Genomic DNA, 25,937 nt, shown 5'->3' on the forward strand with positions numbered 1-25,937 from the left:
GTCAGGAAGGGCATCCGGCCATAAAACATTGCCTCAAGAAAAAGCCAACCCCTGCGTTGCAGGTAAAAATGGCTGTAAAAACAGTCAATATATATATATATATATATATATATATATATATATATATATAGATATATATATATATATATATATATATATATATATATATATATACACAGTGCCTGAACGGTTGTAAATTTATTTTCATTTTCTTCGACAGCAGATGTAAACTCATACTTCTACATCGGTGAACCACCAATGCTTTTAACAGATGCAAGCACAATGTTACACGGTGAATTCAGCATCAAGCAAATGCTCTACTCCATTTAGAGGCAGCATTATGGATTAACATCAAATTGCAAAAAAAATAAATTAATTCTGTTCGGAAAGGCTTTCCTCCAAATGATTGTGTTGTCAAGAACTCTGTACAAGCTGCATGAGTTTTGACCTTGAGACATCTGCCTCATTAGCAAGGCATTTCACATCCTTGTATTCACATCTAATGGTCTTGATCTTTGCTCAGAGAAACCCGTTGCCACGCAATGGGTGTTAACCAATGTCCCGATTGTACTCGTGCCAGGTTTTCGCCTCCAGGGGCCGAGGGAGCAAAGGAAATAAATAAATAAATAAAAAGCCTGAAAGGCGAGGAAAATGAGGCATCAAAACAAAGTAATTGCACGAAATATAATTAAGTGACCAAACATGTGGGACCGAGGAAGAACTAATGAGATGCTCAAAGTGGCACGAACAGAGGTGCGCAGAGGAAATAAATCTCATTTCACAGAATGCTGAACAAAATGGAAACGAGGAAGAGTAAAAAGAACGGGGAATGTTGCTTTATGGAAGAGGAATTTGATCGAGCGACAGAACATGACAAACTAGAATGGCACTCGGTGGAGCACACACCTCTGCCAGACAGAACAGTTCACGTTTGGTCTCCCATCGATAGGTCGGATCTGCATTTGGACGTGAACCCAAATCTCATCGGCTTGTTGTTTCACATACCCAAATCATCCACCAAGTTTTGTCATAATCTGTCCACAACATTTTGAGATAGTGCTACACATCATTTTTTGCCGTTTTTCTCAATGGTGAACAATCAATTAAAAAAAAAATTAAAGTATCCAGATCCTGATCTTCACCAAAATCTAAATAATTCGTTCTTATACACACAACCTCTCCACCAGATTTCATCAGAATCCGTCCATAAGTTTTTGAGCTGTCCTGCTCACGGGCAGAGAGACAGACAAACAAAAAGGGTGAATGCATAACCTCCGTCCACATTCAGTGGCGGAAGGAAGGGCAAGAGCAAGAACGAACTTGCTTTGTGGAACGATGAATCGAGCATCAATCCACTGGGGCTCCTTCGCTGATCAACGATACTGTGGTCAAGTTGACAATTAAGAGCTGGCAAAATGAGAGCTGGAGTTCCACGCATGAAGAAGCCAAAACCATGTTGCCAGTTTAAAAACTAAAAAATGATGTTTTTTTCAGGAACATTTTGAAAAGAATAGATGTTGAATAAAACATTTCCCCCACAGTCCACCCCTTTTCCAGTGCCGCCCTGTGCACCCAACTTTCCGAAATAATTAATGTTGCCTTCAAGCAGCCACAGGAATTCCAGACAGTTTCTTCAGGGCATCATCGCTGCCTCTTTTGTCATTCCAGAGAAGACGTTCCCATTTGATCAAGACATTATCGCTGTGTGATAGAACTGCAGCATATTGTGAAAGCTCCCGTTACCCTTGAGCAATTTTCCTAACCAGCCCTAACTCCCTACCAACCCTTCCGAATGTCAAATCTGGATCATTAAAGATGCCACACTGTGCCCAGGACACATTCACATTGAAGAGATGGGAACGTAATATTTCCTTCATTTATTTCCCAAAGGAAAATATTCCTTCCAACAAGGGGATATCCTCACCTGCACATGGAACATTATAAGTTGCAGCTTTTGGCTTGCAGCAAAAAGTTAGGCCAAGTCAGAAATTGGAAACCATTGTAGAAACCTCATTAAATTATTATTCGATTCATCACTGCACACACGGATGAAAATGGATGAAAAAACTGAATATCCTCGCAAGAGGTGACAGAGACAGAGAAACAAGATGTACCATCTTTTTGTGATTAAACAGGCCATGACGATTATTTTGTTCCAAAGCCGAACAAACGCACGCACAACAATGTAGGTCATCATGTAATGTTGCATTTATTTTTGCTACATTCTTCGAACCAATTTTTTTAACACCCTTTTACCGTAAGCAAAACTGGGGTTGGTTCCATTTTTTTTTCAATAACCCCTATGGCAGCCATCTTGAATTTCAAAAAGGCCACTGTTTTAGCACACTTTTTGCAATATATCAGCCACCAGAACAAGCAAGACAAAGTTTTATATGTCCAAATCCATATTTATGGGGATAAACAATGCAATAGATTTTACAGTTGTACCAATGTCATCATAACATCATGATGTCATCTACATCCGAGTCATCTTCCAGTTGCTGATCTAGATATACAGTGTTGGTGCAGTCTTCATCGGCTTCGCAGTTACACATCTCTGTGCATATGAGATTGTTCTGGCTTGCAGGTGCATTGTCTGGTACATTCGCTGGCTCCACAGCCACACCTGACAGGCACAACTACAGATGCAGGTGACGTCAGCACTTCAGACAGGACAGGAACTATTGCACCATCTGTGGCATCTGAGCAGTCCAGTTTGCAAGGGTCTGAAATAACTTGATCCAGAACAAGGTATTGGGTACAAATAAATGCTTGCATGTGAGCTCTGAGTAAATGCTGGTGCCACGCACCAGCAATTGGGGGGATTTTGTCCATAACCTGACAGGCTGACTGGTTCTTGGATATTTTCCACCTAAGCTCTCCAGCTATTTTTGCAGTCAGTTTTGGTACTCATCAGCTGGCACAGAAACTGCCCACACTTCAAGATGACACTGGTGGATGGTGTCTCCTTAGTTCCAAGTTGGGCCAATGCAGTGATTAAAGCTAGTGTCGCTTCATTGAAAACTACGAAAGCAGTCTTTTTCACCTTAACTTTGTATATGTCCACATATATGTCCCTGTTGGACTGCGAAATCCGGGAGGGCTGGAGATTTTGATGGGTTAAGACTGTCATAGATTGGTTTTAACAACACTTTTCTTTGGACGTTCACCAGTTACCATTAACATAGTCATATGAGGACCAAGACCTGGTAATCTACATAGAGCAAGAACCCACACATCTGTATCTTGTGTCATGATGCGCATGACCTTTCTTGTTGCCCAGATTTATGCTGCATGTAACCTCATGAATGTGTCAGCTTCCTCATGTGTGCTGACACCCGTTGATGGTTAGAATCTTCCAGATTACTGTGTACATGCAAACGCATCACGAAAATCATTGGTATCTTTAGTTGAATGGCTTTGTTTGCCATGTAGGGAGTGAGGAAGTCTATTGTTTCATTGTTGGCCAGGAATACCTTCAAGTCAGTGGCGTTGCATCAACAACATGGAAAGCAGTTGCTGTTGGTGGGAGCCCTGATGGCAACGTCTGGCGATATCCTCGATAGAGTTCTGTCTGACATGATTGTTAAATATCAGACGAGCACTTTCATAGTTCTTTCATCTGGTTTATATGGTGCTTGCAAAGGCCTCTCCCAGGTCTTTGCAGGTTTTGGGTGACATTGAAGACATGAGTTCATGAACCACTGACATGCCATCAATAATTATGTCAGTGTTTCTTTAATTGACAGATGTCACTTCGCTATCAGGTTCCATCCATCCATCCATTCGGACCATACTCTGCACAAAGCGTCGGTGCTGCCGAAGCAGTCTCCTGGGCTATTGGTGGGCACAATCTTGGACAGGTCGCCACTCCGACACAAGTTTTTCAAATTGCTCAATCATCCCAGGAAGCTGGTGTCGAAGCCATCAAATGCTCGCCTGTTTATACTTGACGCTTGCCATTCATTTAATATGTGTACTAGTTTACTGATTACAATATACAAATACATATATTGCTTTAAAATTATTTGGATCAGACTTCACTGCAATGCTTTATAAAAAATATTATTAGACTAGTCTTTTAAAAACGATAAATGTATAAACAGGCGAGCATTGGGTGGCTTTGACACCAACTCTCTGGTTCAATGATGTCCCAAAGTTTAACGAGTGTTATTGCATGGGGAATTCTCCACTTATGACTGATAGGTAATTTATATGTTTATAAGTTTTATCCTGGTAGATTTTTTTGAGGATTTATGTTGTTTTGAGCCAATGGAGTGTCAGGGCTATCCTGACATAATAAGTTGACTGACTCATTGATATAATTTAAAGGATTGCTGAAATTATGTTAATTTCACAACATCCTAGATTCAACTTTATTTAAATTGTAAACCTCCAACCGACGCACACACGCACACCTCATGATGGGAGAGAATTTCTGCTGCTCGATCAGTTCGGGTCAGAAGACAGAGAGAGGCAATAACAAGCAGGTTTCGCTTTCTGCCTGTCAATCCATATGGAAGATAGTGAACTGCATGTCAGTTCCCAAGTTACAGGTCAAAGATGTGAGCAGAGAGGATTTCTGAAGTGGTCCACTTTATACTTTTCAGCAAATTATTTTATTTTAAGCTATGTAAACCCATTTGGAAAGTGCTTTTCAAGCTCTAATGAAATGGTGCAGTTTTATAAAAATACTGTCCATATAAAATAATCCATATAAAAATACTGCACAGGTGAGCTGAGACTGTTTACTTGCCACTTAGCAAGCACCCAAATATCAGTTAGATTAATCAAAGTGGATACTTGTAGTCCACACCCAGCGTAACACCTCAACAACAAAAAAAAGAAGCCCCAACAACCTTTATCTTTGTTATACAAGTCCAGTTATATAATTTCTCTTAGTTTCATTACCCAACTGGAAAGCTTCCTTACATAATGGTCCATTACTAGCTGCGTAAATGCTGCTCTTAACAGGAGGTTACATATTAACTCTGGCCAGTGCAGGAATTTGTAATCTGGACAGGGCACTGGCAAAGCAGGAAAGGTTGGACAAATGTTATTTGGATTGAAGTATATATATATATATATATATATATATATATATATATATATATATATATATATATATATATATATATATATATATATATATATATATATATATATATATATCCTTCACTCATTCTTTAAAATGAAGACGTGCATGCAACAGGACTCGGTGACACAACATATCTGAATTCTCATTTTCATCGATGACATTCTTTGTGCCACTATAAACCGCAACCAGTCCTCAGACGGGAAATGTTCACGCCAGGATTTAATCTGTGAATAGCCAAATTGTGATGTTTAATTTGGCGGCACATAGCCGGAACGGTTAAATAAGGTGTTTTTTTTTTTTAATAACTTCAGCGTGACTCCCACACGATTGGCCAGCCGAGGTGATTACCTCAACAAATATATTTTCCTCCAAAGGTTCTCCATAAATGAAATCATTGAATGCAGGAAAGGATGGCATGAACTTAAGGGCGCACACATGCATGCACATATGAAGGAGTGGCAGGGGGGGGGGGGCCTAAATGCATTCGCTAATGGATGTTAAGGATCTAACAGTGCCTCTTAAAGAGAGCCATTATGAACCTGTACCCTGCCAAAATTTCAAATTACTGCGCTTATCTACAGGCATTGGTCGACACAAACAACCCCATCTCAGTAAAGTTGCAACCAGGAGACCAAGTTCATGACTGAATCACAATCAGAAATATATATATATATATATGTATGTATATATATATATATATATATATATATATATATATATATATATATATATATATATATATATATATATATATATATATATATATATGTTCACTTGATAGACAGATGTCTCTCGACACGTGTTCAGTGATACCAAATAAAAAATTTGCTGGAGAGTTCCATAGCACACCTTACCCCATAGCGGGGTCTGCGAGCAGCAAATTCGATTGGTTGTGATTGACATGAAATGTCGTCTGTAATATTTTGTCCAAATGCTGCTAAAGTAGAGTTTTGAAAGTGTCGAAAAGGCGATTTGTGTTCTCCAGTGTCCAAGTATGTAATTTCATTTAAATAAAAGAAAGATTTCAAAGATCAAAGAAAAACAAAATTCAGTTCACCGCTGTTGATGCAGCGTCTTTGACACCACCTTATTTAACACATTACATTAGTTATTTGTGCCTGTTGTGTGTGTCCTTCATGATGTCCTTAAAACAGTAGGTTTCCTGTTTGACAGTCAAAGAAAATTGAAAATCATTCCAGATAGGCAGATAGTAAAAGAAAAGTGATCTCGCTGGTCTCTGCACATGTGGGATTGGGACAAATTCAGAGGATGGTATTGCGAAACTACAGGTTTGCTTTCGGATTCATATAACTTTCAATTGAAATCAAGTAGTTCCTCGACAAACAGACAAAGTGAACAAATTGCTGAACCCCACTTTTCGCTTTGCATGTGCAGGGTAAAAACCTTGCTTTTTGTAGCTCTCAGCAATGGATAATCCAATAAATGTAAATCTGACACAAGTCAAATGAGATATATTTTTGGATACAAGCATAGAAGGTTAATGAGCGTGCACACCAAAATGGTCCTGAGAATGAAACTCGAGCAAGGACTCAAAAAAAAATGAACAAACACGAAATGCAATTACAATTTGCCAAGTCTAAAAATGGCCAGAAGATTGGAGTTAAATTTTATTATTATTCATACAGATCAGATTCAATAATCATTGAGCACACTGGTGATGCAGCTTGTCCAACATGCCCAATGACGCATTTGCCTCTTTCGGCTTGCACAGGCTACCATTTTGTTTAAATTAAAAGGGCACAGCTTCCCACACATCAAGCGTCCTGAACTGATATCTTGGGTTTTACAATAAACAAGACGTGGGGAGAGGTTTACAACTTAAATTAGTCGGTACTTCTCCTAATTTAGTCATAATCGGAGTCTTTTACAGGTTCTACTCTGGTCTTGCTCATCCACCTGTCTCTTCCCTTTGCCCAATCCGTGCCATTCCAGTCCTCATGACAGAAACAATTACCTTGTTACCTTCCCGAAGTTGTAAAAGGAATGCTCACGTCCTCCATTCAGTCATCCTCCTCTTATCTCATCTGTGGAACCCACCTATTTGAGTCTGTCATCTCATGTTCTTCCCTCCAGCGCTTAAAGCCAAATAAGTATTCCCCATCATGTCAATGTCTGCCATTTATACCACTAAGAACTGAAACATATCTGTAACTCCTCTCCCCAAGTCACTGTGCATCTTACTGTGTCATCCTGTTGCCCACTTCACCCCCATTTTACGTCGATTGACCATTTGCTGCCTGTTCTTCCACTTTTCCACAAGTCTCGACAGTGCAGTATGAACCATTTAAAAATCCACTTTCAAACAGCTTGAAAATATTTTGCTAAAACTTGCAAAAATTCCTCAGAAAAGACAATTTTAAAAAAGAAAAAAACGAAAAGAATCACCCACCTTACACAAAAGCACGTTGAGGATGGGATGGCAAAACAATGAACTTTTCCTGAAGTGGTTCACCTGAGACCCACATGATGTGCACGTCACAATATCTTGATTGAGGCCATCTGCACACAGACGCGGGGGGATGTAATCACTCCAAAGAAAATCGCTGCCTTTGTTCAAACAAAATTATGCCACATATTTTGAAAACCACTCACGCACTCGCACAATCAATGCAAACGACATAACCCCCATTCTAAAAATCCTGGACCCATCATCTGCACTGTACAGATATGAACGAACCGATTTGGCATTTCTAAAGCAAACCTTGTTTCGGGTAAATCGCTTAAAGCCCCCATCCCTACCGATCCCAAGCAAGTTACTGTAAACATGATAAACTTAGCATCACACACACACATATGGATGATGTAATCGGTCCCTTTAATGCTAATCAGGAGAAAAAGGAAAAAAAGGTAGGTCAGGCCTAACGTGTTGTTTGTAAAGCTCTTCACAAAAGTCTCAAATTACAGATCTAAAACGACCATATGGTCGTTTCTCTTGTCGACCAATTATTTTGCTCTTCACCAAAACAGGCTGCGGTTTCGTCTTGGGGATGGGAGAAACAACCGCGCTTGTAAACAGTGCCTCGCGGTCTGTTTGTTTTGCTCCACACAATTTGTTGACGAATGTTGTTCCTTTGTCAAACCCACGGTGAAACAAATCGCGCAATATTATTGCACAATCATCCCCAGCACAGAATGAATTTCTCCTCGAACAGAGAGGAAATTAAAATAAAATAAAATAAAAACTCAGGACTGGAGTTCCCACCATGCCCAAGAGAAATGTCAAAAAAATATGCAGCATGGTTCCACAACCTCCGCCATGTTCACTTTTGCTCATATTTACAGGCATGGTCGTAACATGTCGTGCACCCAAATGATTGTTCAACAGTTCGATGAATGACAGCGTCCAAGAAAGCAAACGGACAAGCATCCGCCAAATTAGACAGGTGAGTTGCAAAAGATAAATAAATAAGTAATTAAAAGTTTTAATTGGCAAAACGAATCGTCGAACACTTGATCATTATGACTCGACCTCAAAAAGCATAATACAGCAGGTCGTTGAGAACATCACGTCGCTCAGTGCTAACGATCACGAGTGCTGTCTGAGACAACCGCCCATCGACAGGCTGAACAGTGAGCAGAGCATGACCTCTTCCCTTGCTAGCGGCCGTAAGCTGGCGACTTGGAGCGAGGTGGGGAAGAGCCGATGGAGAGTCTGCAAAGAGAAGAACTGAGAACAAATTGGCCATTGGAGAGTTGGTGGTGACAGCGAAAAAGAGCTGGATGTCCGATGTCATTTCCAGAATGACATAAAAAAAAAGAAGAAGAAAAAAAGGTGAAAGAAAGTGAGAAAGAGGCCCACGTTCCTAATTCAAGATACTCATTCTATTAACGGATTCAGTTTTCCACTGCAAGGCTTTCATAGTCGGGGAATACAGGCGCTATTCATCAATTGCATGCCAAGTCCAGAGTGAGTAGAACATTAAGCATTTGGCATCCTTCCCCATGGTTAAACAGCGCATGTGTTATGGTCCACACAAACTAAAATCAACTGCAATTACAATTCCGTCTCATGGCAAAGTCTCCCATTTTCTGACTGGCACTGAAAGGCAGACTCAAGCTAGAAATTTATGCAACAGCATGAACAGCACAGGCCAGTCGGTGACGAATAAACTTCGAGTTCAACTACAATGGCACTCAGTGGAGTGCATACCTCAGCCAGGACGAACGATTTACGTGTCGTACCCCACTGATAGGCCGGAGCTGGATCCGGACCCAAACGAAAATCGAATTGGCTTGTTCTCGTCACCAAAACAACTCATCCATCTTGTAGCCTGGTGTTGGCTTAACGGCTAAGGTGGCGAGATTAATATTTTAGGGTCTCGAGTTCAAGCCCCTGTTTCTACCTTTGAATTAACACCAGGAGGGTTAACTCAGCCTGTTATCCTTCCAAGGTCGGCAAAATGAGTGCGAGCTCACTGCTAATGGGGGCATTGTACTAGAGGTACAGCCGCACCGCAGAAAATGATGCAGCCCGCAGCCATACGAATAAATAAATAAATCCACAGTTTTATCACAACTCGTCCACAACTTTTTGAAATATCATGCTATATATCGTTTGTGGCCCGATGTCTCCATCCATCCATTGGGATCACACTCCGTACAGAGCGTCAGCGCTGCCAAAGCAGTCTCCTGGGCTATTGGGCACAATCCTGGACGGGTCGCCACTCCGAAGCAAGATACTCTGGCTCAATCACCCCAGCAAGCTGGTACTATCTTCTCAATGGTGAAGGATCACTTAAAAAAATAAGGATTCGGACGGATCTTCATCAAAATGGAATAAATTTGTCCATCGCACATCCAACCTGTCCACTAAATTTTGTCCGAATCCATCAATAACTTTTTGAGATATTAAGCTTTATGTATAATTTTTAGCCCTATCACGCAATGTTGAAGAACATCATTAAAAATTCTCAGATCTGGATCTTCATCAAAATTGAATCGGTTCTTCCTCGTCACACACCCATCCTCTCCACCAAATTTCGGCCGAATCCGCCCACAACCTTTTGAGACATCCTGTTCAAAGACAGACAGACAGGGGTGAAAAGACAACCTCCGTCCGCCTTCGGTGGCGGAGGTAACAACAGACGAATCATGCAGAGACACAGGCAATCGGACAGCCAAAAGGTAGACAGACTCTCAGTCTTACAAACCTCAAAATTTTCAATAATTAGGAGTCCTGATGAAGGAGAGCTGTTGTTGACAGTGGAAGGGATGCAAAGATGGCCCCACTCAATCTGAATTGAGCACTTAGCAACAAACCAAAAGCCAAGGCAGTGTACAAAAGAACAGAGGTTACAAATGTACAAAAGGACAGAGAGATCATGAAGCAAGCTCAAGGACAAAACTATAATTGGACAGAACAGAGAATATGCTATTCAATTGAAAAGCCAGAAATATTTTGAGAAGCCAGAAAGAAAGATTTTTTTTAATTTTTTTTGAGCATTCACCCACCTCTGCCTCCATCGAAGACCTTGGACAAAAATCAAGTGGAAGACAAAGGCATTAGTACACTGCACATCAGTGTACTTTAAAGGTGAATTACGATGCAAGTAGACAATGGACAAACACAGTCAGTACGTGGGATTTCAACCTGGGTTCCATGCACGACGAGCCAATGGTTCAGACGAGAATGCTAAACAGAATATAAAAATGGTGTCGAGGTTGACAGCTCGGACAGTGCAACCTGCCAGAGCAATTGACGAGCTGGGGTGCACAAATGAGCCGTAACTCACGGATGGGATATTAAGTAAACCTGGACGGTCAACAGCCATTCAAGCTGGCCGGACGGACAAACAATGGCCATGGGGCTTCAGCCGTAACCGTTTCGCACCATAAAAAAAATGCGGGCACGCATGGAAAAATTGTTTGAACTACTTTTGCATTTTTTCCTCTCTCGCTGCCATATGTGCAAATGGCTTTGTCCCCGTGAGCTGCACTGGGTGCCGAGTGGGATAGCATCATCGGCTCGTCACACAACCATAGCTGCACTGCTTGAGCCCAGTATTTCACACTCACGGATATCAAACGTGAAACATCACCAGATGCGAAAGTGCAACAAATCAAATCAGCGCCGACGTAATAAGAACATTCCGTGAAGAGGTTACGGGAGATAACAAAACACAGATGTCTATGAGGATCATCCTCCTGGTGATGGAAACTATTCCTGGGAAATATATTAATGGAACAAAGCCGAATTCCATAAACTGGGTGACTATGAACCGAATGTGAAGTCAAAGTGCCAACCTTCTCTTGCTTGGCTGTATGTTGCAAAAGAAGGAAGAAAGCAGCACCCAGGGAAATGCAATGCACAGAACCCAGATATAGTACATGTTATCTGGGTCATGGAATAGCATTAGATTAAAAAGAGCGTGCAACACAGCATCAAAGATGGATAATAATTCACAACTTTTGACAATAACGTCATGCAATGACAAGAAGCAGCAGAATCAGCGCGGTAGATCCCCCATCGAGAGGTTTCATCTCCGCTGCGAGGTTGACGACTATTCCTCCGAGACTTTTGGGGACAACTGTGGAGGCAAACAAGCGTTTCATTACGTACCCAAATGCTCAGCAACTGCTCATTAGGACTGAACAGCGGCTGCTGCTGCTGCATCCTTGAGAGATACAGGTGGAGAGAAGCGGCCGAGCTAACGGGGCTTCTGAACCAGGAGCTGCTTCAGCACTGGGGACTATAAAGCACACATGCTGAGATCGAGGCACTTCATTCATGTACCACGCTTTATATTGGACTCCGGTTCTGCCGAAGCAGTTTCTTTGGCAACGGTTAAAACCCAAAACTGGTTGCCACGCCAACACAGCATACTGACCGAGGGTGCAGGAATTTGCAATTTAGCCGGAGTTCCGACGATAACTTGCCCACACTTTGTGAAGGACACCTTGGGATCTTTACCATCCTCCAATGAATGCCATCAGATGGGACCACCCGGTTTAACGTCCATCCGACGGACAGCACACACATCGATTACTTGCTTTGCGTACGAAAGAAGTCTGATCATTGATAGCTGGGCCGAGATTCAAACCAAGGAGACGCATACCTCTGGGCTATCATGCCAGGATTTATGCAGTGGTCAGAAAAAAAAAACAAACATGAAAAAGAGGGCATGAAAGGCGAAACGAAATTTACTCAAAAAGTTGATCACACATAGACGACAGTGAGGGGGACAGCACGTAATGTGTATTGTTCCTGTCACCACAAAGAAAACCATACAATTATTCAGAAATGAAAAGCATCTTGCGATCAGAGATGCCCCCAGCCGCATCGGGAACTATTCCTCGTGTACAACTCAATAATTTGCCAACATCTGTGATCGCAGGTAAAACCGAAGCTCACACACACTTCCGGAAGACAAAGGGCGAGTGAATCCTTGGTGTTCGGGTGGCTTCAAAGATTCGATTCCATCTCATCTGGTAGATTTCAGAACCACAGACAACATAAGCACATCTCTTTGAGAATGTGGGGCAGCACAGACAAGCTCAACCAGCCACAGCAGTACCACAGCCTCAATGACAGATCCATTTGCCCAATCGAGGAAGGCGGCTTGCAGTCACATCAGTGCACAGCGCAAGTCACGATGTGTCTCCCCTGCGCTAACAAAAAAGGACAGGCATGGCTGAGGGTGTTCACGCGGTGTTACCTCCCGTTCTTAAAACCATCCAACAGCCGGTCAATCAGGTGGAACCCCAACAAAAAAAGGACAAACAGAAAAGGGTGTTGAGGGTGGAGGGGCAAGACATCTAATGTACCACACAAAGTCTGTTCAGAGTTCGCCTAAAAAGCTAACAGCTGCAAAGAGCAGGCAGTCGAAACAGGATATTCGAATGATATTATTTAACTGTGTGATTTATTTCCCCCAATTATATATTTCTGAAAAATGAAACAGCAACGATTCAAATGTTGCTCAAACAAAATATAAACAAGAAGCGAATACTTCGATATCGCGTGGCTGGGGGCAGTAAAAGTCTAGGTTAAGAATGATGAAACAATTTTTGCAGTTATAAAATTTAAATGTAGACACGGTGAATTAGCATGCATGATGGGAAGAGTTGTGACGTTGGACAAATTCCGATTTATAGCCCTCAGATCAAAGGGACGTACGCGGCCATAAGTGTGACAGAAGACGTGACAGAAGACACAGGACAGAATAGCCAATTATTACAGCGCGATGTCGCCGCGCTGTAATAAGTAATATTACAAAACGTGCAAACTTTTCTCAAGGCCATCAATTAAGTGATGCAAATATTTAAACATGTAATGCTGTTTTATATGTACCGACTGTTGAGGTTCAGGCTCCTCGGGGTTGAAGAATCTTTTGTGTGACGGCGGATATTTCTCAAGTATCTGTTTCGTTTAAGCGTATTGTATGACGTGTGAATAGAAATGAGTTGCGTATAGAACAGATCACGTAACCTCACCAATAGTCTTTTCTGAACCCATTTTCCAATTTTGTTTCATTTTGTTTTCGCAGCGGGGAAGCTTTACATCTCGGTGCACTTGGGGGTCATTGGTGCGAACCTCATGGCCACCAGTGCTTGGTGCCAGACCAAAAGCATCAACGAATAAAGATCGCAGCAGCCAGGATCACACGTTAAGTTGGCTGTACATCCGATCATGACGAGGATACGAGTGTCACAGAGTGGGTAATTTGGAGATTGTTTGCTGCTTGTTTTGTTTGTTTTAACTATAATACATGTATAAAACCGATGTGGTCTCCGACTGATCCTGCTTGCTCACAATGGTTTCATTCGGCAGGGATCTGCTTGAAATAGAGATTGGCGCTTCGATGACATTGCATCACGTGACTTGGTAAGCCCAGTCAAGGGCAAGATCTGTCACGTGACTGCCTGCCAGCACAGTCCTTGCTCGTACCACAGACCTCAATCCACACGGTAACACAGCTCTGGATGTGGGATCCGACAGGAGGCCCTGAGATGAGGGACTGTCAAGGTCACTTTGTGACTCACCGAGTTCAGACCGTAACACACCGGTATGCATTTGACAAGCGCTCATCATCTCCACTGGATTTTGACTCGAATAGCATTTGAACGGGTTCTGAAAGACTTGCTCCAATGTTATTCAAGAGATTTTTTCAATGCCCTCATAAATTTTGACGACCAATAAGGTTAAAGTGTGGCCAGACTCAATATTTTTGAGCATCAAGAAGATTCCTGTTATGGTGAGACTCCATGTTTTTGACAAAACAAATAATATGTGACACCTATCTATACACTGTCATCTTAATATGAATAAAACCAAATCATCACTTCACTATAGTCTTCAGCTTAAGAGCTTTTAACAACATAGTCATAAGAATACTCAGGGGTGAGGTCACATCAGAGATGCGAGGGATCTCTGGGTTGCTAATGGGAGATCGATCGGCTATCTGCATGCCACTCGAGCAGAACTGAGCGGGGAAACACAACACCACCACCACCACCTCCCCACATTTCCAAGTATAAATAATCCTGGACCACGCAAATACGGGGTTCCAACAATACAAATACATTCATCTCTTCTGATCAAGCAAATAAGATTTGAAGCTTCTAGACCCCTCAAAATGAAGGGTCCAAAAATATATGGAAACAGAAAAATCATAAAATAAACCAATGTCACCCTGCGTATCTTGCCAAAAGGTGACCACGTGTGACTTCTTTAAGGTCACACTGAGGTGAACAGAGCTGCTATCCACCAGGAGCGACTCCTTGAGGAATATCTGCCTACAAGAGATTCCGATGAGAATCGTTCTACAGAGTAACCATGAAAAATATGCGTTTGCCTCATAACGTCACCAAATCACATCATAATGTCTCAAGCTTGACATATCTAGAAAGCACTCATCGAGGTGTTCAATTTGAGGTACTACACGATATGGTTCCTAAAACTTGAAAATTTGACCTAGGGGTCAAATATGTTTGACCTTAGGCACTAACCATGAAGGTCAAGGCCAATCGCCACAAAAAATTAATCAGCTGAGCGCCAGACCATGAACTATATTCCCATGAAGTTTGAAGACGATCCGATCAAAATTACTCAAAAAATAAGGGTTTCGTCGACTCCCCTGATTTGCGAAAAAGTGACCTTGACCTTTGACCTTGACCTTCAAAATTTTGTGCGCTGAAAGGGACCTCTATAGGCCTCTGATATGCGAAGTTACAAAAATTTCCAATGATAACTGTGCTCTGCAGAATTTTTTATACGTGATTACAGACAAACAAACAAACAAACAACAAAAAAAAAAAAAAACATACAAGTTAACATATCTTGCAAAAACTTCGTTTTGGCAAGATAATAATATGAACCTAAAAACTTATGATGTTCAAATAAAGTGGCTGACATTAATAATGAAGATGAATGTTTTGAAAAAAATGATTTTCTGGAGGAATAAGAGAATGAAAGCTCAAGAGAAGAGAATAATCATCCCAAGTGCCTCCTTCTAGTCCCCCAGTACCTTCTGCATCTCCCACCCACTCTCCACCACAAAAGCTAGATGATCCGCAAACAACACCCTCCCCGGAATACCCCTCAAGCTCACCTTCCTCATTACCAGGTCGAGAGCACTTCCATGCCTCAAACCGATGTTTACACTCAGCTCCTTAAACATCCTTGGACCAACCAAAACTCTTCCCTTCGTTCCCTGCTTCCGGCACTCCCATCTATCTCACTGTTGCCATCACCATCTCTCTCGGGACATTGTCGTAGGCCTTCGCCAAGACCACAAATCCCAATGCTGTTTCACAGTGCAACTCCAACCTCTTCTCCACCACCTGTCTTAGCAGGGACATCCATCCATCGTCCACCTACCATTTCTAAACTCCTGCTGCTCTTCTCCGATCTCCATCTCCACACTCTGTTATCGAGTCCAGAATCCTCTCCAGCACCTTCATGACACGACTAAGGAGTGTAATGCTCCTGTACTTCCCCGGTTCTTGACCATCGCCTTTCTCCTTCCATGTAGGCACAATTAACCCAGTCCTCGACTACTCCAGAATTTAACCCTCTCTTGTGCAAATATTCAACAGCCTCTTCGTCCAAATGACTCTGATGTCTCCCGCTGCAATTATCATCTCTGCATACACCTCATCAATGCATGGTGCTCTTCACTGCTTTATCCTCTTCAATGCTGTCTGCACTTCCTCCTGCATGATCCTCACCAATTCCACTTTCTCCTCCACACAACACGGTAGATCCAGCTCGCCGTTGCTTCCTTTCTGGTTCAACAGCTCCTTGAAATACCCTTCACACACATTCAATACTGCCCCCCTCTGTCACCAGCAGTGTGACCACTCCTCATTTTCATAAATGCCAAGGTGAGCCAATGAAAAAAGCCAAGAATTCACAAGGTTTCAGAAAAGCGATGATAATACAAAACCTATAAGCCAAGAAAACCTATATAAAACTAAGACGCCAAGGTGAACAACGAATAGCCAAGATCTTGTGAAAAAAAGCCAAGGAGTGGTCACACTGGTCACCAGCCTCCCACCACCACCTTTATGTCCTTGCTATTCTCATCCCAATCACGAGCCAGTTCAGAGATTATCTTCCTCCCACCATCCTTTTCCAACTTGTTGTACACCTCCTCTTCCATGCAATTCCTCACCTTATCCACAGCTCTCCTGGCTGCTTTCTTTTTCTGCCCAAACAGGTGCAGCAAACCCACATCTGGCTGCCTCCCTCTATCCTTGATCATCTTTATCCAATTTAAAACCTCCTTTTCACCAACTGCCTTTGGTACTTCCTCTGTCTGCCATACATGGTTTTTATCCCTTGACAATGCACCCTTTCCGAACGTCCTTCCCCACAAAAATTTTGCAATTCCCCTAAATGCTTCTCCATACTTCTTCAACTCCTCCTTCAAACCTTCTACTTCTTCACCAAATTGTTCATACCTGTCCCTCAAACTCGTCCTACAATCCAGAACCCTCCACAAACGTCGCTTTCTTACCACAACCAAATTCATTTCTGTTCCATGCTATCCACTTCAATAAATAAATCTTGTGGGTTTCCCACTTTTGAAAGAACGAACCAGCTATGGCCATTCCATTCCTCACCACCAGCTCTCGGCCCTCTCCAATCCTCGTGCCCCGACCAAATTTACCAACATTCCTCTTCACCCGGCTCCACTACTCCACATGCGCATTAAAGCCCCCTGCAACGTACGGCATCACCTTCAGCTCAACCATTCCCATTATCCTCTCCACCACGTCCCTGAATTCCTGTTTCTCTGCCCCAGTCAGTTTTGTTTGTGGGCCATATACCAACAAAAGGTGCACCATTTGCCTCCACCATCACCCATTCCATCTTTCCACTCAGATCACCTGCTTGGTGATCTCTTCTGTAACTATTATTCCCATGCCATTACTCCTTCCACTCCCACCAATTGCTTAACCCAGCCTTTTGTTCTTCATGTGTGGGATAAAAACTATGAAGTGGATGGAAATATTTTTTATTCATAAAACCTGGCAAATACATCACAGCCCAACTCTTCGCTCTTCATAAAGGTTCTTCCATTCACATGAAGGATAAAAGATGGGAATAGAGAATTCATTGCCAACGTTGTTCTTCTGATGCTGTAAAGAGACCTCTCAGAGAACATCCACACCCCAAAACGAATAAATAAATAAATAAATAAATAAATAAATAAATAGCATGAATAATAATACACAAAACTGACAAATTCTCTTATTTCCAATTTTGAACGAAACACCAACAAAAGATTACTTTAAAGATAAAATCCCATGCTAAATACAGCAACGAAAAACCTTTTTTTTGCAATATAAATAATGGTGGTCAAACACAATGCAACATTTGCACGAAATATTTTTCTTCACCGAGCGCATATACAAGAGATAATGGAACAAGAAAAACAAAAACCGAGAATTAGCTGGAAAAATAGAAACCCCCACCAACATTATTCATTGTGACGTTTACGATAACAGATAAGAATGAAAAAGGACTTGTTTATAAAGAACGTATGAAATCAGTAAATACATTAGAATTGTACCCAGCACAAGTGTACAATTCCAGATTTAACAATTGAAGTTTGACAGGTAATGCTGCGCATGCAAAGACGATAATTATATCAGTTTAACGCTTTATTAAATCACATAAATATTGCTATTGACAAACTTTACCCTGAGAGTGAAACGAGTTTTTAAAAGGTTTGGAAGAATTAGGTTTGATTGGTATTTTTGGATTCAAAGCTATAATAACGAGAAATATACTTGGAATGGATGTAAAAGGAGTCCAGATGACAACAGAGGCATTTAATTATTATCATATTTTACGATTTCTCTTGCATTATTTAGAGCATCACAAAACGATGAAACACTATAAGATGACAACTTAACAAGCAGTGGTTTTGATATTAATAGGATCCATTGCATCGACATACAGTACATATTATTTGAAAATGTAATCCTTCACCTGCTGCTTCTTACATGGAATTATCAAGTCTGTGACGGACGGACGGACCGACACACACACACACACACGTATGTATTTATGTATGTATGTATGTGTGTATGTATGTGTGTATGTATGTGTGTATGTGTGTATGTGTGCGTGTGTATGTATGTATGTATGTATGTATGTATGTATGTGTGCATGTGTGTATGTATGTGTGTATATGTATGTGTGTGTATGTGTGTATGTGTGTATGTATGTGTGTATATGTATGTGTGTGTATGTGTGTATGTATGTGTGCATGTATGTGTGTATGTATGTGTGTATGCATGTGTGTATGTATGTGTGTATGTATGTGTGTATGCATGTGTGTGCATGTATGTATGTATGTATGTATGTATGTATGTGTGTATGCATGTGTGTGCATGTATGTATGTATGTATGTATGTATGTGTATGTATGTGTGTATGTGTATGTGTATGTATGTATGTATGTATGTATGTATGTGTATGTATGTATGTATGTATGTATGTATGTATGTATGTATGTGTATGTATGTGTGTATGTATGTGTGTATATGTCTGTGTATATGTATGTATGTATGTATGTATGTATGTATGTATGTATGTATGTATGTGCGTGTGTATGTATGTATGTATGTATGTGTGTATATCTGTGAAATAACACCGTTTTGTGGTGTATACACTAAACCCAAAAACGGATAGGAAACTGAAGCTGGAATTCAATTGTTAAGATATTTACACAAAATAATTTAATTATCCCGCCCCCTCCCGGAGGGAGGGACCGATTCTTAACCGATTTGGATGAAATTTTAACAGCTGATAGAAATCCACAGTGCAAAAAGACATTTGACTTTTGGTGATATAAAAGATCAGGATCTGGATTCTGCATCACTTTATATTATCGCCCATTATAAACCAATGGGGAATTTTGTGAATTACACATGGCTATTTCTCAAACAGTTTTGCACTTATTATATTGAAACCTATACTGTCTATTTATGCATGTAATATAAACATGTGTACAAAGTTTGATCGAAATTGAACCAAGGTCAAAGTCAGGGTCACCCAAAACATGAAAAACACACATATAAAATACATATTTTTGTTTTACAACATATTTCAAACCTGATAACGGGATCGTAAAGCTGGTTGAAAAGCAATGTTCTTATACTAGGTATTTTCAAATATTTTCTACGATCAGAATGAAGGCAACAAGCACCGATGATAAGTTGTTGAATGTCACATGGTGGCTTTAAATGAGTTGTGAAAATTTTCAATCTGCTGCCGTTACCATGACAACGCACGCCTGATAATTGTTATTTGTGACGTCGCGTCATTTTATTAATGTACGAACAAATAAACACCACACATTCCATGACATTACAGCTTGGACCACCACACGGAAAGGTCAACTAATTCGCCAAGTGTCGTGCTCAGCACGATTTTTCATTTGTCTGTTTGTTTGTCTGTTTGTCTGTCTGTCTGTTAGCAACTTTACGGCAAAACTGCTTTCGCAAACACTATCAAATTTAATACACAGGTGGGCAATGAACCTTGGACGACCCCATTAACTTTTGGGTCCAATTGGATCAAAGGTCAAGGTCAAGGTCACGAAAAGATCAAAATCGTTTTTCACTCACAACTTCGTCAAAAATGATCTGATTTACTTCAAACTAAGCTTATAGTGAACCATATTCTATTTGTCACTTATAATCCTACCCATTCCTATAGTGAAAAATGCATATTTGTGAAGATCGGTAGGGTCCGAAGTTTTAGGGGTCATGGCCATCGGTCAAAATTACAAATTTTCCATTAAAACGAAAACATGGTTACGAAAATACAACTTTACGGGAAAACGGCTGGCTCAAACGCTGTCAAATTGTATCCACAGGTGAGTAATGAACCTCGGACGACCCCATTAACTTTTGGGTCCAATTAGGTCAAAGGTCAAGGTCAGATCACGAAAAGGTCAAAATCTTTTTAGCTCAACTTCGTCAAAAATGGTTTAATTGACTTCAAACAAAGACTAAAATATTCATTATTCTATTCCTTATAATCAACATTCAGGTTAAGGATGTATCAAATTAAAATTTGATCCCCAAAATAACTTTATGCCTTAAATGGGCGGGATTTGTTTTGCCTGGCACCACTTGTTTGAAACGAAATAATGCAATCATAGAACAAGGTTATATGAGCTGCTTGAGAAGAACAGCACTTAAATGCCCATCATATACCGGGCCTTCAGCTCGCATAAAAAAATGAGAATTTGTATTTGAAAGATTTAGATTATTCAGGATAAAATGAAAGGAATTCAAAATTTTGAAGAACAAAATAATTTATCTGTTGATCTTCATGGTTGAGATAAGAATCAGATTAAGTATGATATTAAAAAGTTACAAAAAAATCATATAGACAAAAAGAGTCAGATCTTTCTTTTCATGATTATATCGCTGTATTAGACTGGCATCAATATGGAGGAACCCCCTGGGAGCCCCTGATCCGAAATTGAAAAATGTAAGACTGAGTGATCCTACTGACCATTAAGTATAAGGGCTGTATCGGGTTTCACAGCAAATCGGTTAGTAAACAAGAAAATTACCCCCGTGTGGGGGTGACGGTCATCTCTATAATGTTTTTTTACTATCATAATCGATGAACCGTTGCCAGATATCTCCTAAAATGAAAGACTAGATAGGTTTTGAAAATGGCGACTTTCACAACTTTCGTGACCTCGTGACCTTGATCCTGACCTCGAATCCGGGAAAAAATATATCGTTGGGTAACTCATCGACCTCTACCCACATACCAAATTTCATCGAGATCGGAAGTAAAAAGTTTTCTTTGTACTGGGAGGTGTTTTTGACCATCTTCCAGGTTACGTGGCGGCCAAATGGGACGGAAATTCAAAAATCTGTCCGGTTAGATACAAGATAATATTTTTTACTATCATAATCAATAAACAGTTGCCGAATATCTTGTAGAATGGCAGACTAGATAGGTTTTGAAAATGGCGATTTTTATAACTTAAGTGACCTCGTGACCTTGACCCTGACCTTGAACCTGGACAAAAGTTCTATCGTTGTGCAACACTCATTGAACTCTACCCACATACTAAGTTTCATCAAGATCGGAAAGAAAAATTGACGGACGGACGTACGGACAGACATTTGGTCCAGCTTTATTAGGTCATCTCGTTAGAGATGACCTAATAAGGGACGAGAAGGGATCCAAAGTTTCAGGGGGTCCACCCCACCACCACACCCTGGGAAGCCCAATGATCAGAAATTAGAAATAAATAAATCGAAGCCCGAGTGATTGTGTGGCGACTGTCTTGTATTCATCTATCTATAATTCCAGCAGTGTGTGTGTGTGTGTGTGTGTGTGTGTGTGTGTGTGTGTGTGTGTGTGTGTGTGTGTGTGTGTGTGTGTGTGTGTGTGTGTGTGTGTGTGTGTGTGTGTGTGTGTGTGTGTGTGTGTGTGTGTGTGTGTGTGTGTGTGTGTGTGTGTGTGTGTGTGTCCGCTGTTTCTTGACAACCACTGGTCCGATCTAATTGAAACTTGCCAGGTATATTGCTGGGGACCTGAGTATGTGCCTTTTCAAGGTTTGATATTAATCGGACAAGTGCTTCCCAAGTTATAGCCAATTATTTACCAAACCAATGACAAGACACGTTGCTGCGTAGGCGTGGCCGATGGGGAAAGGGCGCCTTAGTTACCGTGGGGTAGGAGTGGCAATGGTCAATGGCAGCAAATGTCATGGCAAGCAAAAACAGGTAGGTAAACTTGATTTTAATTTGGATTTTAATTAACTTTGTGTGTGCAAGTATCACAGCAGTTGTCACTTCAATTAAAGCAATAATTCGTGGAATGCATGTGAACATTCCGTACGGGCACGCACCACTTCAGGATAGTGATGACTTACTGTATTCTAATAATTTCTCGATTTCCTATGTGCATTTATAGATAAACCCAATGCCCCAATCCAGTCGTCATTTACGAGAGCGAAGGAACGGCCTGTGTGGTTGTTTGAAAGTTTTTTGTTTGTTTGTTTGTTTGTTTTTTTGGACGTATGGCCATGCACATACGGGCACGTACTAGTGTCAAATTTCAGAACAATCAGGCGGGTGATGAGGGAAGAAAAGCTAAAATCGCAAAAAGTTAACAGATGACCGACCAGATGGACGGTCATTATGACCCATTTTCATTTTATAAGATCACCTCTTGAAGATCGAGATGAGATGACCTAAAAATGTATCTTGTCGAGTATGCGTGCAATTTTTTTCAAACAAAGGTGAAGTATATTTGTAGAACTTGTCAAAATGTTTATTAAAAAAAGAAAGAATAGAGCATATGGAATAAGAAAAATATAGAAAGCAGTGAGAATTCAAATGCCTTTTTATAAACTAACTATACAATTTGAAGAATATGATAAGACAGTAAAACATCCTGTTGAAATTTACACTTTACGCTGAATGCATTCAAGAAACTAGAACGGCATTTGGTAGGGCACATATCTCTGCCGCACTGAACAGTTTACATTCTGTATCGCACCGATAGGCCGGATCTGGATCCAGACCTGAACCAACATCGAATTGGCTCGTTCTTTTAAGGAGGAGGAGGAGGAGATTGGGACCACACTCTGTGCAGAACGTTGGTGCTGCTTAAGCCGTCTCCTTGGCTATTGGACACAATCCTGGACGGGTCGCCACTCCGACACAGTATACCAGCATGCTGGCACTCATTTTGCCAACCTCAGAAGTATGACAGGCCGAGTTAACCCCACCTGGTATTAATTCAACACCTGAGCGGGATTTGAACTCAGGACCCTAGAATCCAAAGCCCACCACCCTACCATTAAACCAACACCAGGCAGTTCTTTTAAGCTAACCAACTAATCCACCAAGTTTTGTCATAATCTGTACACAACATCTTGAAATATCCTGTTACATATAGTTTTTGCCCTCATTTCTCAATGGTGAAAGAATCACTTTAAAAATTATCAGTTCCGGAGCCGGATCCAGATCTTCACCAAGATTGAATCAATTCTTCCTTGTCACACACCCAATATGTCCACCAAGTTTCGTCCAAATCCGTCCATAATGTTTTGAGATATTCTGCTCACAGACAAAAACAGACAAACTAGAACAGCACTCACGAGAGTGCATACTTCCAGCAGGCTGGGCAGTTTACATTTTGTTTCCCACCGATAAGCCAGATCTGCTAACCTGAACCAAAATTAAATTGACTCGTCACCAAACCAACTCATCCACCAAGTTTTGTCATGATCCATCCACAGGCATGGTGTTGGCTTAACGGTTAAGGTGCTTGGCTTAAGATCCTCGGGTCCTGAGTTCAAGCCCGTCGGGTAGTTCAATTTCACACCAGGTGGGGTTAACTCAGCCAGTCATCCTTCCGAGGTCGGCAAAACAAGTACCACCTTGCTGGTAAGAGGGGCACTGAATCAGCAGCACAGCTGCGCCTCCATAAAATGATGTAGCCAAGCAGCCGCAGTCTGCATACAAATAAATAAATAAATAATCTGTCCACAACTTTTTGAAATACCATGATATATACAGAAATTTAATAAGCAGGAATAGATTTCTGCATGGGTGTAGGGCAGCCCGGAATCATGGCGAAACCCAATCCTTAACCCTGTTTAGTAAGAGGTGACCAGGGTTGCGTCAGGAAGGGATTCCGGCGTAAAACCTATGCCAAATCAGTATGTGGATCATAACGGATGATCCGCTATGGCGATCCCTAACGGGAGCAGCCGAAAGACGAACAACAACAGATTCCTGCATGGGGCTGGCGTGAAACAATATTGACCAACCTGGGACTCAAACCCAAGGACCTCATCACTTACGTGGTGACAGCCCACTGAGCTATCGAGTCTTTGGATATCCTCAGAATTTACTCAGTACATCGTATTTGGCTCTAATTCTCAATGGTGAAGAATCACATAAAAATTATCGTGTCCGGATTTGGATCTGGATCATATCAATTCTTCCCCATCGCCCACCAAGTTTCGTCCAATTCCATCCACAACGTTTTGAGATATCATGGTCACAGACAGACAAACAAACAAGACAGACACAGACAGACAGACACACAGACAGGGGTGAAGCGATCTCTGTCCACCTTCGGTGGCAGAGGAAAAAAGAAAAATAATTGTTCCCTGAATCAAAAAATAAAAAAAAATTAAAAACAAAACGGAGATCTTATTTTTTTATATACAAGACAATCAAAAACGTATTCCTTGTGGATTTTTAAATTTTATTTTTAAGTAAATGACAAAATATGAATCAGGAGGAGACTTGGAGGGGACGATGTGACAGAAGGGTATATCAAAAGACTAGAAAAATACAATTATGAGCTTGGATGAAAAATACATTTCTTAAATTCAGTTTATACAAAGGAACTCCTGAAAAGAAAAGGCTTAAATTTATTATTATTATTATTATTATTATTATTATTATTTTTTTTTTTTTTTTTATTATTTTTTTTTTTTTAACAAGACAAATCGATATCAATGCATTTTGATTTTTGGACTCGCCAATTTGGGTGGTCCAGGATTATTAGTTCTCATGAGAAATCTGGGGTGTTGCGGACACTGCTCTGATGCTTGATTGGAGAACCTGACTACGGCCCAGTTAAATCACATTCCCTCAACCTCGAGGAAAAATTCCCCTTAAGGTACACTGTGATTCCTTCGCAAAGGATTTCCTTCATAGCTGTTGCACAAACAACCTTCAGCAAATCCTCAAGTAAGGACTTCCTTAACGTTGAGGAAATCATTTAGGAGCAGTTTGCTATGCTCGGCAGCCAATCAGATTCGAGATAGGAAGAGGAGTCCGAAGCTCAATGGCGGCGAAACGATCGACAAACTGATTTCAGGAAGAGACAGAAGCACTCGGGGAGTCTTTTCTCAAGCACAACAGAGACAATACATTGTATATTTGTATGATGTGTGTTGACGCACTCTTATGTATAATTACAACACAATAACTCCAAAAGAGTGTCGGTATAATTGTTAAGAATCCCTCGATTTGATTAACAACTGGGTCCACAGGGTAAACCAGGACTCCCCGATGTTCAACGAGGCCACACACGGGGATTGATGAGTCACGGACCCAGTAACATGCTGCGTTCAATCTATTTATTATGTTCGCAGTTGACCTTTTTTTCCCCCTCCCGAGGTCACCATCAGTTTCAATTGAATTGGTATCTAAACAATAGATACCAATGGCACAAATTAATAAATGTTCACACCATGAAAGTACCATTTCACTCACCGCATGGACAAACCACTCGTTCAACTGCACCTGCAGCACTGGCACCAGAACACACCTTTACATCAGCCCAGATATCATGCATA

The 25,937-nt window shown here is 41.0% G+C and overlaps 1 protein-coding gene across 1 annotated transcript in view; it reads right to left on the minus strand.

Annotated features, from left to right (window-relative positions):
* ATRX (ATRX chromatin remodeler) overlaps positions 1–25,937 on the minus strand; it is a 536,186-nt gene that overhangs the window by 288,373 nt on the left and 221,876 nt on the right. Inside the window, exon 7 of the mRNA XM_085859788.1 lies at positions 7,509–7,618. Within this exon, the coding sequence (XP_085715914.1) occupies positions 7,509–7,618 (110 nt within the window). The remainder of the gene's footprint in view (positions 1–7,508; positions 7,619–25,937) is intronic.

The sequence above is a fragment of the Eptatretus burgeri genome, chromosome 16 (genome assembly GCF_056783735.1).
Source record: "Eptatretus burgeri isolate ZD-2024b chromosome 16, Ebu_testis_v1, whole genome shotgun sequence".
NCBI lineage: Eukaryota > Metazoa > Chordata > Myxini > Myxiniformes > Myxinidae > Eptatretus > Eptatretus burgeri.